Here is a 15,326-nt window from a genome sequence, read left to right on the forward strand (position 1 = left end):
TCTTCTTCCTTTCATGTGATTTTGACGCTCGTCAGATTATTCCTTCCTGGTGTTGCAATTTTAATGGCCAGCAGTGTAGTATCTAATTATATTTTTTTAACTTGTTTTTGCAATTCATTTCCTAAAATGCTTAAATATGGCAATTTTGTATATGTGTATATGTGGAACGAAGTAGGCATCATAATTCTTTATGCTAGTGCTGCAGTAACCACTAAACTTATTAAAAATGTTTACGTCTGTGTTTTCTGAAGCATTTTACTTATGAATCTGAAATTATGCAATTTTTTCTAAAACTATTCAGTATGCAGTATATATAATTTCAAAATAAATAATGCTTTAGGCTTGGGTTTATAAGACATTTAACCTAGAATTGTGACAGCTATTAACCACTTGAGTTCTAAAAGCGCTAAGAAACAATTTCATAATCCTATGTAACTGAAATTATATTTTAATCATATGTAACTTTAATAATAACAAAAGAAAATTGTGAATAAATAAAACTTTTTTCAAAACAGCTGCAAACATTAAGCAAATTTTCTGGTAAAAATAGACAGTTTAATTTTTACTGTGTAAAGAAAAATCATATGAGGGCAAACATTTGTCTCATTCCTGTTTCTCAGAGGAGATATGTCTTATTGGAAAACTGATTTTCTGTTTTTTGGCAGAAAGATGAGGTTGGTCTGAAACTGTTGGAGCACGTTGTCATGGAACTTTTACATATTTTCCTCATGATGGAAAGAAATGCTCTAACAGCTAATCTGTTTGCATCCTTAAAACACACAAGAAATTTAAAATTTAGAATAAATTAGTTGGAAATTCATTCAGAGAAGAACCATTTTCAAAGAAATATTCTCTTCCTACTCTTCATGCATATGTTTTAAAAATTTGTGTAAGAACACTATCAAGGAAGTAAAAATATCTTGATTCTGTGTGTGACATTCACTTACACTGCTTGAAATTGAAAATGCAACACCAAGAAGGAGTAATCAGAAATTTCTGCAAATTTTAGAGTAGATGCACGTCACTGAGTTATGCGAATGATGTGAAATGCGCAGCTCTCCGACGCACGTGAAGTAAGATATGAGGGAAGGAACGTGCAGAATGGGCAATATTCGTGTCATTATTTCTGCCAGACGAATTATCGAAGAAAGCTGGTTTTTGTCCCGGAGGATACGTGTAAAAGGAGAGAATGCCAGGCCACCAGCAACGAAGGCACAGCAGATAGACGATTTTATGAGGGGTATGGTGATCGGACTGAGAAGGGTGGGTTGGTCCTTATGTCAAATCGCAGCTGATACCCACGTGGATGCGAGCACGATGCATTGGCTATGGCGAACATGGTTGGAATAAGGAAATGTGGGAAGAAGGAGGGGTGTAGGTGCAGCCAGAGTGACATCAGCACGTGTGGATCGACTTATCTGCCGACAAGCTGTGGTGGCCCTGCAAGTCACTTGTACCACTATTCTGCAGCATGTGCAAGATACCATGAATGTTCCTGTGTCGACCAGAATCATTTCCCGTCGATTGGTTGAACGTGGCCTGCACTCGCGGCATTTGTTAAGAAGAGTGCCATTGACCCCACAGTATACACACCAACGTTTAGAATGGTGCCGGACTGGAGCGATGTGGATGACAGAATGGCGAAATGTCGTGTTCTCAGCTCTGAGTCGCGCTTCTGTTTATCCAGTGACAGTCGGCGCATATGTTTGTGGCGTTGACTTGGAGACAGATCTAATCCGGCAGTAACTGTGGAACGCCCCACCACATGATAGCGTGACATAATGGTTTGGGGCACTATAGCCTACGATTCCAGGTCACCTCTAGTTCATATTCAGGGCACTATGACGGCCCAACGATACTTGGATAATGTACTGCGACCGGTGGCAATCTCGTACCTTCAGGGGCTTATTAATGCAATTTTTCAGCAGGATAACGCCTGGCCACAGAGTGCTCGCATCTGCCAACATGCTCTGTAAGGTATACAGATGCTTCTCTGACCACCATAATCTCCTGACCTATCACCAATCAAACATGTGTGGGATGTGATTGGACGCCATTTGCAGACTCTGACCCTGCCTTGTTCACAAGATGAACTGTGGCAAATGGTTGAAAGAGAATGGAGAGCCATCCCTCAGGACACCATCCGCATTCTTATTGACTCTATGCCTAGACATGTTTCTTCGTGCATCGCTGTCCGCAGTGGTCCTGCATCCTACTGAGCCGACGCCGTTCTCACTCTGTATTCTGACTAATCATTTTGAAATAAAGATCACTTATTGCTGCTTGCTGTCTCTGTCTTTTTTCCAAATTTTATCACTTTCTGACCACTACTTCTTGGTGTTGCATTTTCGGTGTCGAGCAGTGCACATAGAAGTATCCTCTTTGGGTATAAGATTTTCAGAAATATTGTAGCATTACATAATACATGGAGATTTTATATCAGATGTCAAAAATGTGTTCAATAAATGCTGTTTCTATACATTAGCTTGCTGGGGTATCTTATACAGTGGTTCTTCTTGTAATTAATGCATGTGCTGTTTGCAAGAAAAACCTGAATATTTCAAAATGGAATTGTGTTCAAGAAGCTGTAGAACTTCGAAAAAGAACCCTATTCATGAAAAGAAAATAGGAGGTTATAATACCTATCTAAGAAGTAGCTGACAATAAAAAAAAAATAAAAAATTAATTAAAAAAATACCTGGTGTGTTTCAATTCTTTATCACTTTCAAAGTAGATCCTTTCTTCTTCCACATACGAAGTCCTATGATCCATCCTGTGCTAGAAGCAAGCCAGCATAATCATCATATTACTTATGATATCCTCTTGACCTTTTGGAAAAACAATAGTCACAATAAGCCAGGTTTTTGCTTATCTATTGGCAGACATTTAGCAAAACTTGATACAGCAATTCTGCTACATGTACACAGTTACCTTGCCAAATATAAACTACACAGCACAATGCGCAAGCTCTTTACCAGACAGTTGAGTGTATGGTAATCATGTCACCTGATGGGCATGCACATAAAGGATGCTGACTGCTACTTTTCATGGATAAAAAGCACATAACTGAGAGTTTCTGAGAGTTCTTGTATGTTTCTGAGACAGAACTGTGCTGAGAACAGGAGAGGGTCATTAATGCTGTATTCAAAATGAAAATAAGTTTATGGAAGTATGCTAATCGTATTCAATGTCAAAAATTTGTATGAGTAAAACGGTGTTTGTCAAGATATTAGGTATAATAATGACTGAATAGGTATATCTTACTTGGCATGTTTTGAATAATAATGTAATATATTTCTTCTCTTATTTATCATTAAAAAAACTTTAAGCAGAAATTTTTACCTAAAATAAAAAAAAAAAAAAAATTATTATGTTTGATAAGATTTCTTATAAATATTCGCTGAAGTCAAGAACGGAATCAGTAATTTAAAGCATTAGTTTAGACATTTTTTATATTTCAGTCAACATTGAATAAAATACATACATACCACCATGGAAAACTGTATGCAATAAGATAATGTAATAAATATGTATTCATGTTTCTAAAACTGTATATTCTCTGTCACAGATATCCATTAAAAATAGCAAATAATTTTTTAAGTTTAAACGGTTAAAAAAGAAATTATATTTCCCCTTTATACACTACAATGCACACAAGCAAGCTCATCTTATCTGAATAATTTTTGTGTAAATGCACACAAACTGTGATCACAAAACATATCTTTGTTTAGTGCAAGCATTTGAACTGATCTCATTTCTAGAAATAATATAATGTCCATCATTTAACATCTGAAAATTATCTTATTGAGCTAATTGAATTTGATGAATATAAGTATTGTTACTGGTACTGCATAATTAAGGAGAATGTCTTTTTGTATCTGCATTCCTCCCATTTTCATTTCAGCTGTAATTTAGTTGTGAGAATGACAATGCAAAAGTTAAAATTTTGATAAACTTTTATTAACTAAGGAAAACAGGAACATATTCAGGAAAAGGATAATTTTTAACAAATGATTGTGAAAGACTAAAATTTTGAAATTGTTAAGAGTTTTGATATGCCCATATATTCAGAAGAGGAAGCAAACAAATGAGGTAATTTCAACATAGGTTTGCAGTGTCAGAAAACTGTTAAATATCTTTCTGCTCCAAGTCAAATCAATATTAGAGATGCTGCAAATGTAAAAGGATTGGAATACCTCTAAGAAATATAGAACATGGTTTCAATCATCTTCAGATTATCGGTGAAACAGAATAATGCTTTAAGCAATGGTTAAAAAGAATTTACAATTGCTTTGCTTGACAGATGATACATTCAAACCAGGATTATAGTCAAAACCAGGAAAAATTAATGAAAGACTGAGAGAACATTTCATTTGCTGTACTTTATTTTACCACTTACTTTCTTAAATTCCTTTTATCTACTTATTTTAATTTCAGTCTTTGTGTTTACTATACATGAATGCTGAAAAATGACCCTAACTGTTAAAAATGTAATTGGATTGCTTGTGCTGGAAAACAATAATTTGCAATAATATTTTAATATAATCATATAAGCGTAATTCGGTCAACAATATCAACATATCATTCTAATATAAACAATAATATTCTGATTAATGAACTGTAAAAGTATATTTTGTAGATTGCATAACGTGTAAAAGATATGAAAATTTGGCTAGCTAATATAGGATGCTATGGGTATTCTGGCAAATACATTTTCAGCTTCCCTAATAAATCTCATAGAAAGTTAATTCAGGAAGAGAGTTTTTAGATAAATCTATCAAATGCTAATAACAGCAGAAGATGCATCCATATTTATGTTTTTTCAGAAGTATTGCATTCAGCAAAAATATCTTTTTTTCCCCATAATCTGTTACATGCTTTTAGAAGACAAAGCATGCATTGTTTTCAAAGTCTTGTGGGCAGTTTTTTTTATTGCTTATTTTTTTCCAAATAGGATTTAATATATCTCATTAAAGCACTTTTTACTGCATTTCGCGCATTTTTTTTTTCACGCGTAATTTTTGTACAAACATCTTTACTGTGGTAAAACAGTAAAAGCTCTAAGCACAAAATTAATGAACTTAATTTTGCATAAAAGTAAAGTAAAATTAAATAAGATTGATAGTACGTGATGCTTTGACATAAATAAGGTAAAATTAAACAAGATCTGATAATTATTTTTAAAAAATTTTAATGAAAATTTTCAGGCAGTGATTTTCCAAACTCTAATAACATTAAAAAACGATCATATTTATTTGATTATATGATCATTAAATTATTAACATTAAAGTGGATTAGTTATTTTAATAATTCATAACATTCGGAGCATAAAATTTTCTAAGCGTAATGAAGGGAAAAAAAGAAAAGATAAAATAAAAGCTAGAAGCACTCAAATTTTATATTCCGTCCAAAACGAACCTTTTTTTAAAGTTTTGTGTGTTACCTATATTTATTGAATATCATGTTCTTCGCCCGTAAACCACATACATTTGAAAACAGCGTATCTTTAGAATTTCCGCACTGGAGATAAAACTGTTATTTTCCGTACAGTGCTCGCTCTGAACTCGTTGAGTTTGTGAATCAAAAATTCGTTAAAGTTTTACAAAATATGAAATAGATTAAAATAAATTCGAAATTCGGCGTCCAGATGCCCATGTTCGGTTGGAGGATTACATTATTCAAAATTTGATGGCTCTAGATACTGTTGTTTTTGTCACAGTGCAAGAAACATAATCGTATTCATGTAAATTTCTTCAATATTTAATTTCTTTACGTATAATACAGGGCAATAATATTTGGTAACAACAATTTGCAAGGAGACACGGACACTTATAGTAAAACAAAGCAAAATGCCGCTTAGAAACTAACAGCCTTTCTAGGCTACCGCCGCTTTGGGTTAATAAATTAAATTAACAGTAAATAAAAAAAAAATGTTATGCAGAACTAAAAATAAATTTAAAAAAATAGTCACTATAAAATACAAGCAAAATTAATTATTACGGTTAAATACAATTTTAATATTAGAATTAAATGTATAAAAATTTAAGGCGTTAAAAATAATGTATAAAAATTTAAATAAAAATGTTATATGTATAAAAATATATATAGCGTTAAATGTATAAAAATTTAAATAAAAGGCATTAAAAGTGTTTATCACTATGATGTATTATGAAAGATAATTGAAATAAAATTCCTTTATAGAAATTGTGCTATAATACTCATCTATAATTTTAAAAAAGCAGCACAATTTAGAATTTTAAACAAAACTTTCAAAAATAATAAAGCATAAAATAAAAAGCATAAAAATTGCAAGAGAAAATTGCTTGTTTGAAATTTTCTATTAGTTCAGATTTAAAATATTATTTTCTAAAAGAAGTAGTTACAAATTTTCTTACAACATAGGAAAAGCTAAAAAAATATCCAGCCCTGAAAGCATGCAATAGCTTTATAATTATTTGGAATGTTAATTATGCTTGATAAATACGCTAATTTTTTTTAAATCAATCTAAATTTCAAAAATAAAAATATGTAGAAATTCTAATTTGTGAAATGTGGCGCTACAACCAGCTTTTTCTTGACAATTATAGACGCTGCAATAGCCAACCAATGTTAAATTTCTGCAAGTCGTCCCTACTCCTCCGGATGTGATCAAAGTGACAGCCGACAACGCCTCAGACGAGGGAGAAAACCCGTTTGGGTTAGTCTATTTCTTATAAGATCCATGAGTGTGGGTTGCAACCTGACTTCATGTGGTGTATGTACCTTATGTTTAAGCATTTTATAGCATATTAGGGATTGCTGTGCCATATGAAGAACACTAGCTGTCCTCTAACTAAAGATGCTAAAATAATATGGAGGGTCAATTTTCAGATGGCGATCACTTTTGGATGTTTGTTCATAGGCAACAATTTTTGAGGATCAGCCATGATTATCTGAATTCGGAAATATGCCAATGTTGAAAACAAAAAGAGATGGTCATAGAAGCTTTATCATTGCCAAAAACGGTAAACTTCAAACATTGACAATATTGAGCCAAAATATTTTCATTTTGATGGCAGTACTGATGAATGCGCTAGTAAATCCATTATGCATCTGTGGTCATCAATCGACAGATCTGCTTGGACTACAGAATACTTTGTATTGATACCTTACTTAGACTACAGAATGTCAACACTGCACTATGAAGGTTGGTAGTATAACTGTTTGGGTGGATGATACATTTACAGAACATGTGTGACAGTAAAACCTTCTTACCTGCTGGGATTGACTGTTAGTGGGGGTCAATATATTAGCCTTTTTTCTAAATTTATTTTGACAGGTTCCAAGTATGTTAACATAATTATGAACTTGGCGTATCTGTTTATACTCCATGTTCCAAAAGATATAGAAATTTCTTACCGTACAGAAATTGGATTATTTATGTAGGGCAGTACTCCTTCATATCTTGTGCAAGAGGTATTAGACTGGTTTGGCAAACATTCTTTAAGTTTCCATATATTTCTCTGAATCTCATTTGCTGGATCAGACCAACATTATGCAAACCATTTTGAATAATCATCATTCATTGTGAGAAAAATTTGTGTAAAATTGCAATATAATACAAACTACAACAAATGAATAAAATGTTTGAATAACAAACCAGTTGGATCATTCAGTAGTATTATACTGACCATAATATTATGCCAGTGGTATACCAGGACTAAAGGAAACATGAATAGACATTCAGCTGAAGGACCAGTGCTAGCCAGCTGTATGTGGTTGATTATACAGCCGTGTTGTGATTACTGTGCCAGCTAACAAATTCCTTCTCCCATATTTTAAACTAAAACACAAAATGCGAAATTCGTGCAACAATTCGGCATAAGGAGAATTTTTTACTATCTTGTGCATAACTGTTTTTATTGAAATTTAATGCTATAATATGAAACAGGAGCTAAAGAGTTTTTAAAAACTGTTTGTTATGGTACGTGAAAAACAAATAGTAAACGGAACATAGTATATAATAAATTTTAATGCTGAAACTAGCATTAAAGTAACAAATGTAATTGTTTTTTCTTGCCATGTTCTTGCATGTTAAAATTATTTCATATATTTTTCCATTTGGGTACGAAAATAAATTTTAAATGTCAGTCTGCTTGTGTAAATTTGAAACATTATTTTACATAATAACTTTTGATAAGACAGAAATGAGTTCAGCATAAGAAACTGCAAAGTATTTTGTTCAAAAATTAGTTCTTTTTTGTTATTCTCTTAAATAAAATATTTCGTTACATGCTGCTTTGATTTGCTACAATTTAAAACTATTTTTTCTGAGATTGTTTAGTTTTTGAAAGATATTGGCCTAGTTTGCTACTCTTTTTAAAATGTGCATCTACAAACTGCTAGATTTCACAAAATCTGTATCATGAGATGAGCCAAAAGTAGATTCTGTAGTCTCATCATTGCTAAAGTTGAGCACATGCATCATGACTGGTATCTTCACATGAAACTACTTTGATACACAGCTCACTTTCCAGTGCAGATGTGCCTGTTTTGTCATGCCCATACATTGTTATATTTCCTGAAGTTCTATATTCAAAGACTATAGTGTGTAAATAAGGTCATGCTTAAGCATATAAACAGTGCCTTACATACATCAAGGGGAGATAACAATGATCCCTTAACAGACAGAAAAATGCTTATAACATTGTTTCTTACTTCTTCATAGTAATGGCCTGGTTCACATGTGGTGTTAAATGTATCAAGCAGCATCCTCTGGTTAAATATTTAGGTTTTAACAGGCTGATAGATTATAATTCTGTATTTTGGGAAAGCCTTTTTCTGACATTTCTTAATTCTACTAGTTGTCAGTGATTGCTATTTGCTGCTGACCTGTGTCCCTGGCTTCAGTGCATCTACATGCATGTCTGTACCATTTTAGCGAGTTAATGCACCTTGTCATTGGACAACTGCTCAGTGGTTGGAGGAATGCAGTGAAATTTGTTGCATTATGTTGGTCCCCAAATTCTTCTGTCTCTGATTGAACAGTTTTGGCGTAGCCTAGAATTGGTTGTGAGAGCTACTTATCCGTATTTCCAAAATATGTGTAAACCATACAATTGCTACAGTGGAGTTGCTCACTCAGTAACAGGGGATGTTAAAAATGTGTTGAATGTATTTCTTGGTCTGAGCAGGTCATGATGCTATTGAAAAAGTAGATCAGTGAGTTTTTAGTTTAGTGTTTCTAGTGAATTGCTAACTCAGTGAATTTTTACTTTGATTATAGTACATTATTATTTCTTGTAGGACAGCAACAAAAACTGGAACTCTGCGAAATTTAATGCCTCCTCCTCCACCATATAGTCCTTCATGGTAAGTTACATCTAAAAAAATATACAAGTGTAATCACATGAGAGTTTGATAAGTGATTTCTGGATTGTTCTAATTTATCACAAAAGTAGCTTTATGATTTCGATTTATTACATTATGTTAATATAATTACTGTGTTTCTCAATTCAATCTCACTCAACCATTACCTTAAATATGGAAATTCAATTGTTTCCGGTCATTTAGTGAGTTGAATCTCCAGTGAAAGTTAAGTATCGAGACCTTCTTTATCGAATCTGTATTTACTGATTTCAGTGTGTCTTTTTGGTTGCTTTTGGGCTTTGCATTGGTCATTTTCTCAATGTGTATTCCACAAATGATTTGCTGGTGATATTTTTAAAAATAGTAGAGATAATTGCCTTCAGTCTCTGCTGTTTATAGTTATCCATGGGCTTCAGTGCAGTGTCCCTAAATGAATAACTTTAGTAGCAAAATCTAAATTGTACAAGTTTAGATTTTGCTACTACTGAAGTTATTCATTTAGGGAAGCACACTTGATTATGGATATACAGTATTATTATAATTTTTTAAATACATGTTATGTACTTGTTTTAATTTAGTTAACGTTAATGAATATTAAAAGAAGTGAGTGATGACAGAATAAACAAGACTTGAGTTAGATACAACACATAATTTTATTCCTTGATAACTAATTTTGAGAACGTATATTTAGGCTTACCATATTTTGTTTGGGGGGGGGGGAGTCCAACCCAGGTAATATTTTTGAAATTACTTATTCTTTACATTATATGGAAAAATTAAACTTTATGTATTCAGTTATATCTTTCACTAGACCACTTTTTCTAGAAATTGTTTTACAACAAGAAAGTTCTGAATTAATTTTAACATTTAGCAGATGTTTAACAGTAGATACTGAAAGTCTACCCTTTTCTGCTGACGAAATATTTTTTATTATTAAGAAAACTCTTTCAACTGGAGCATGTCACAGGCAAAGATATCACAAATTTAACAATTTTAGAAATATTGCAACATTAAATATCAATCTTTTGAAACACCTTAAAAATTCTTTTGACTTCTATTTGATAGTTTCTTGTGCTTTTTCAGAATCTGAACCACAGTCTACCCTTTGGTTTTGAATTATCTGGTTCAGAAATATATATCTCTCAAATATTGTCAATATTAATGTAATCTTTTAAACAACTTAGGTACTTTCCATTAACAACTTAGGCACTTATTTATAAATCAGACCAGGCAATTTCAGTTTCTAAATTTATCCACTGAAACATACTAACTTTATCAAAACTGATTCTCCAAGTACTGAATACTAGGATTATAAAATATGTCAGTGCTTCAGAATATTTTTTGTTCCTGAACATCATTATTTTCTTTTAGAATATATAGCAATTCTTTGGCTGAAGATGATATAAATTTTTGGGATTTTCTGTCCTGAAGTTGACAAATTGATTCAGAATATGTCTGAAATGCTTCTGTTGCTGTGATAGAATTAGCTTCTAATTTCAAAATGACATTATTAAATAAATGTAGAGCACCATATAAAAATTTCAAAAGCAGTTCACTTTCTACATTAAAAAAAATATCATTAATAATTTTGGGCATTTGTCACAAGATAAGAAATTTGATTTTAGGCCATCAAAAATGGAAAGTATTCTTTCTATTGCAGGTAACAAATTAAGGAACCTTCAAGTTTGTATTTTTTCACACACTGCAAAAGATATTGAGTCAAAATTTGATCGGTTTCCCCTGACACTTCATTGAGATTTAAAAGTTTAGCTTAAATTCCCTCCTCAAGACTGAAATATCTTGCAACAGTCAGAACAAGTTTTACTTCACGTGTGTTCGAGCTGTTTGTCATTATTGTTACATAATTAATATTTTCCAAAGAACACATCAAACATAAATGATAAAATAACATACACAATAATTTGCTTTATTTTGGTTTTAGCAGATGAAAATTTTGGGTTGTATAACTTTTTAGCCAGTTTAAATGTGCAGTCTGATGTTTTGAAACTGAGTTCATATCTAGCAATGTGGTATGAAAATGTAGTTTCTTTAGCAGCACACTTTAGGTCATTGTTATTGTCATTTGAGTCTATGGCTTTTAAAAAAAATCTAAATTTACTGAAGCAGTACCATTAATAGCACTTCTATGTATAGCTTTTTTCATGTGGTATTTAATATTATCCTGTCCTTTGCATGCAACAAAAAATTCTGCAATACATAGCGTGCAATAAACGCATTCATTGTTACATAATTTCAAAAACTTGTATTCCTGTTGCAGGTTAGTATTAAATACACATTTTCCTTTGCCTATTGCTAAGCAGTGAGACAAAAAAATGAGTAGAGCTAAAATTTTCAAAAAATGTGTAGACGAATTGCTTCACACACAGAAACAACACACTTTGCCCCTGTTGTGTTGCCAAGTGACTAAGTAAAATGTTGTGGCAAAACCAGAAACCGTGCTTATGTCAAAATCAATGTCAGCACTTGCTCCAAGGTTAGCTGAAAGATGAACCGCTGTAGGAGAATGTTTAAAAATGAGATGACGAACACATGGATCTAAAATTTAAAAAACTCCTCATGAGTCGAAAAATTCTTAAACCCTGTATATTTTTGCAACCCCGGACAGCACTGAAAAATCAGGAATGTCCGGATGTTAAGCCTACACATATTCATCTTTTCACATTATCATTATTGATGCAATAAGTACCCCACAATTTTATGTGACTGATCATGTTTTGATATGATGGACGACATAGAGTGCAGAATGACACACGCAAACAGCAAGAAAAATTCAGGAAAGGTGACTGTACATTGCAGCAAGGAGCTATTTATAGACATAGTATTTTTTAAATGCGATTGGATAAAAATTATCTGCAATGCTATTCCTACAGCGTAATGCAGTATAATTTTCAGATGATGCAATTTAGATTCACATATTAGTAGTTTCTAAGACAGGAAGGGGATGTAGCCAAATGAAAATGAGCATCTAAAGATTAAATTAGAGTTAGTAGTTGTCTTTAATATCTTCTCACATCCCCCGTCTGTTATCTATGTCTTGTTTATATGCCCCTATCTTGAAAAGAGAAAAAGGTTTGGCAACAGAAGAGCCTTTTTAGAAAAATTGCTAGAGCATTAGCAAATAAAACAGGTGAAGCTATATTATCACCATCAGATTAAAACTTTTTCAAGAGGTGGAAGAATCTTCACACTAATACTACTGCTTTTTCTGCCATTATCAGTTAAGATTCTGTTTGCCTCCAATTAGCTGAGGCACCTAAATTAATTATTTTAAATAACTTGAACCTCTTAAAATTAAAAACGCCAACCTTATATAACCAGTCTACCAATATAAAGTAAATGAATTGAAACATTCAAATTGAAATTTAATGAATTATATTTTCATAAAGTATTCAAAAAGGAAAAGGAAAAAATATATACTTTTATTCACTCATTTATATACTTTTTTCCTTTTTTATGGGCTAAACTGCCCATTAAAAAAAAGTATATAAACGAAAATGTATTAACAATGATAAGATTGGAAATTTTTACAGTAAGTTAAATTTTGTGTAATTCAATCTGTTCCACATCAATATTAAAAAAAAATTAAGAAAATAAGCCAGGAAAATCAATAGTTACTCCTAAGCTGAAAACTCAAAACAAAAAAAGGGGTGGACTCACAAACGGTTGGTTGCTAAAGGCGGCAGTAGGAATGTAAATCCGGGCTACTATTGGCGATTTTGAATCTGGCTAAGAAATATTGAATAAAGAAGTTTCAAACATTTTAAAGAAAAAGTTTAATTTTCAAATGCATTATGTAATTAAATTCCAGCAAAGGCTAAGAAAAATGAAAATAAAGAATTTTAGAACAGAGTAACAGTCTTCGTGATTTTTCTGCCTTAAAAGCGATGTTTCAGAATTCGAAATTGGGCATTTTTTAGTTAAAATGAAAGCAAGGATGTGAGAAAATTAATCCAACAAATGTAGGGGAAAATTTTACTTATTTTACAGTCTAGGAATCTTTCTCACGCATTCTCCTTAATTCCTCCTGTTAGGTTAAGAATGGGTTGCATTATGTGATAAAACATTCATAGTTCATAGACTGCTCTAGCTTATATATACTGTTTCTCAATAATTGCTTTTGGTACTTGATTAGGAATCAAAGTTTGTGAAAGTAAAATTATTCTTTCTGCGGTTGCTCAACTTGTGTACAAATGTGTTTGATACGAAGTAATTGATTATAGATAGTCTTTCCTATAACGTTTTTTGAGATGTTAATATTCCAGTCAATAAGCTTATTTGAAGGAAAGTTGAAATCTCTTCTCTTATCTCTAGAAGTCTTACTTCTTGGTAATTGAAAATGCAAAGGTCTAGATAAATTTCAATTTTTTAAATTCATTTTTTGCTCTCCTTAGCTAGAAAATGCAAAGATCTAGATAAATTTCAACTTTTGAAATTCATTCTTTGCCTCCTTAATTATAGTTTAACTTAATTATATATGTATACGTAATAAGAGTTTAGAAATTTAAAAATTAAGATTATTAAAGTCGTATAATCCTTTTTGCAGAGGAGTTCGTGCAGTTCAACAAAGTTCTCTAATTTTTGTTTTCGATTTTATCAAACTATTATCCTACTACTCAACTCGATTCAACACCTCATGCCAGTTTTTGTTCCAGTCTTGTGGAACATTCACTGTGAAATTAAGAAACATAATTTTTACAGATTTTAAATTCTTTTTTGTGTTTCATTCCATCTATTATTTGATTTTTACCCCCCTAATTTTAGGCATATTTTGTTTTGTAATACTTCTCAGTTTAGGCTTATAGCCTTCCATTCTTTTCTACAGTTTTTCCACAATATGGAAGCGTTTTGATGCAAAAATTTATTTTTAAAGATTTTTATTTGCTTTACTTTTAGGTAATTATCTTCTAAAATAACATGCGTTCTTCTTTGCTTCCTTAAAATCTGCCTTTAAAATTTCAATTCCTTTTGATTTGCAAATGCACTTTAGCAGCTTTGCCTTTTTTTAGGTTCAATATTTATTGAAAATAATTAATTTAGCCAATGGCTTTTGAGTTGTCTACTTGTTTTTCTGATTTCTAATTTTAAGAATTCCTATTTTATACTGTTTAACATTTATACAGTGTTATTTGTTTAGGGTCCCTTGAGAAGATTATACCTTGTGGATTTATTAAAAAGAATATTAAAAGTTTTAAATGTAATTTAATTGCATTTTTGATTTATTTTATAACATGAATGAATGTGTGAGTATTACAATTTTTAATGGTCCTGCATTTTTATTTTAAATTACAGTAAATTTGTTTATCTTTGCATTTGGAATTATTTATTGTTATCAGCTACAATATTTTGAAATGTGGCTTTGTTGAAAAATTTTCACCTGCTTCTTGAAAAAGAACACAGAATTTTAAACTATTTTTTATATTTGTTTCTGTTTTAGTTTTGATTTGTATTCTTCCTGTCATTCAGAAACCTTATCTGATTTAATTGTTATCTCTTGATTATATATATAAAAATTTTAAAAAAAATTATATGACTAGGATTTTCAAAAACAAAATTCTGTGCATTTGCTGCTAAGATTGTCAAAAAAATTACGTAATTGCGTTAAATTACAACTAAACAGGCAACGATTGAACTAGAAAGTAGAATTTTAATCAAATTATTAAAGTTAATGGAACTACTAAATTATCTTGGACTGAGTTGGGAAAGTAATATGAAAAATTAAAAAAGTAATGAAAAATACACAATATTAATTACAATAAGGAAAAAGTTGTATTATCATTGTCAGATTCAAACTTTTTCAAGAGGTGGAGGAATGTAACTATGATATGACATCTTTTTCCAGCAAAATCAATTATGTTTCTGTTCGCTTTGAATTAACTGATTTTATCCATTTGTAAATAACAGTTTTTCTTTAAATTTCTGACACTTTTTTCACCAATATTTCGTGGCGAGATTAAAAA

The 15,326-nt window shown here is 31.4% G+C and overlaps 1 protein-coding gene across 7 annotated transcripts in view; it reads left to right on the forward strand.

Moving 5' to 3' along the window:
- Window positions 1-15,326, forward strand: part of Scgalpha (sarcoglycan alpha) — a 146,068-nt gene that overhangs the window by 118,210 nt on the left and 12,532 nt on the right. For 4 of the 7 annotated variants that reach the window (XR_015038550.1, XM_085807768.1, XM_085807769.1 and 1 more), the window contains one exon: window positions 9,286-9,351. Coding sequence is in view for 3 of the 7 variants with exons in the window: in XM_085807768.1 (XP_085663894.1) it covers window positions 9,286-9,351 (66 nt within the window). In the remaining 4 variants the exon portion in view is untranslated. Of the gene's footprint in view, window positions 1-6,587; window positions 6,698-9,285; window positions 9,352-15,326 lie in introns of those variants that run through there. The other 3 variants (XR_015038549.1, XR_015038552.1, XR_015038551.1) reach the window with 2 other exon arrangements.

This window comes from Stegodyphus dumicola, chromosome X1 (assembly GCF_044657685.1).
Source record: "Stegodyphus dumicola isolate Sdum_Otavi_A_Nest chromosome X1, ASM4465768v1".
In the NCBI taxonomy this organism is placed as follows: Eukaryota; Metazoa; Arthropoda; class Arachnida; order Araneae; family Eresidae; genus Stegodyphus; species Stegodyphus dumicola.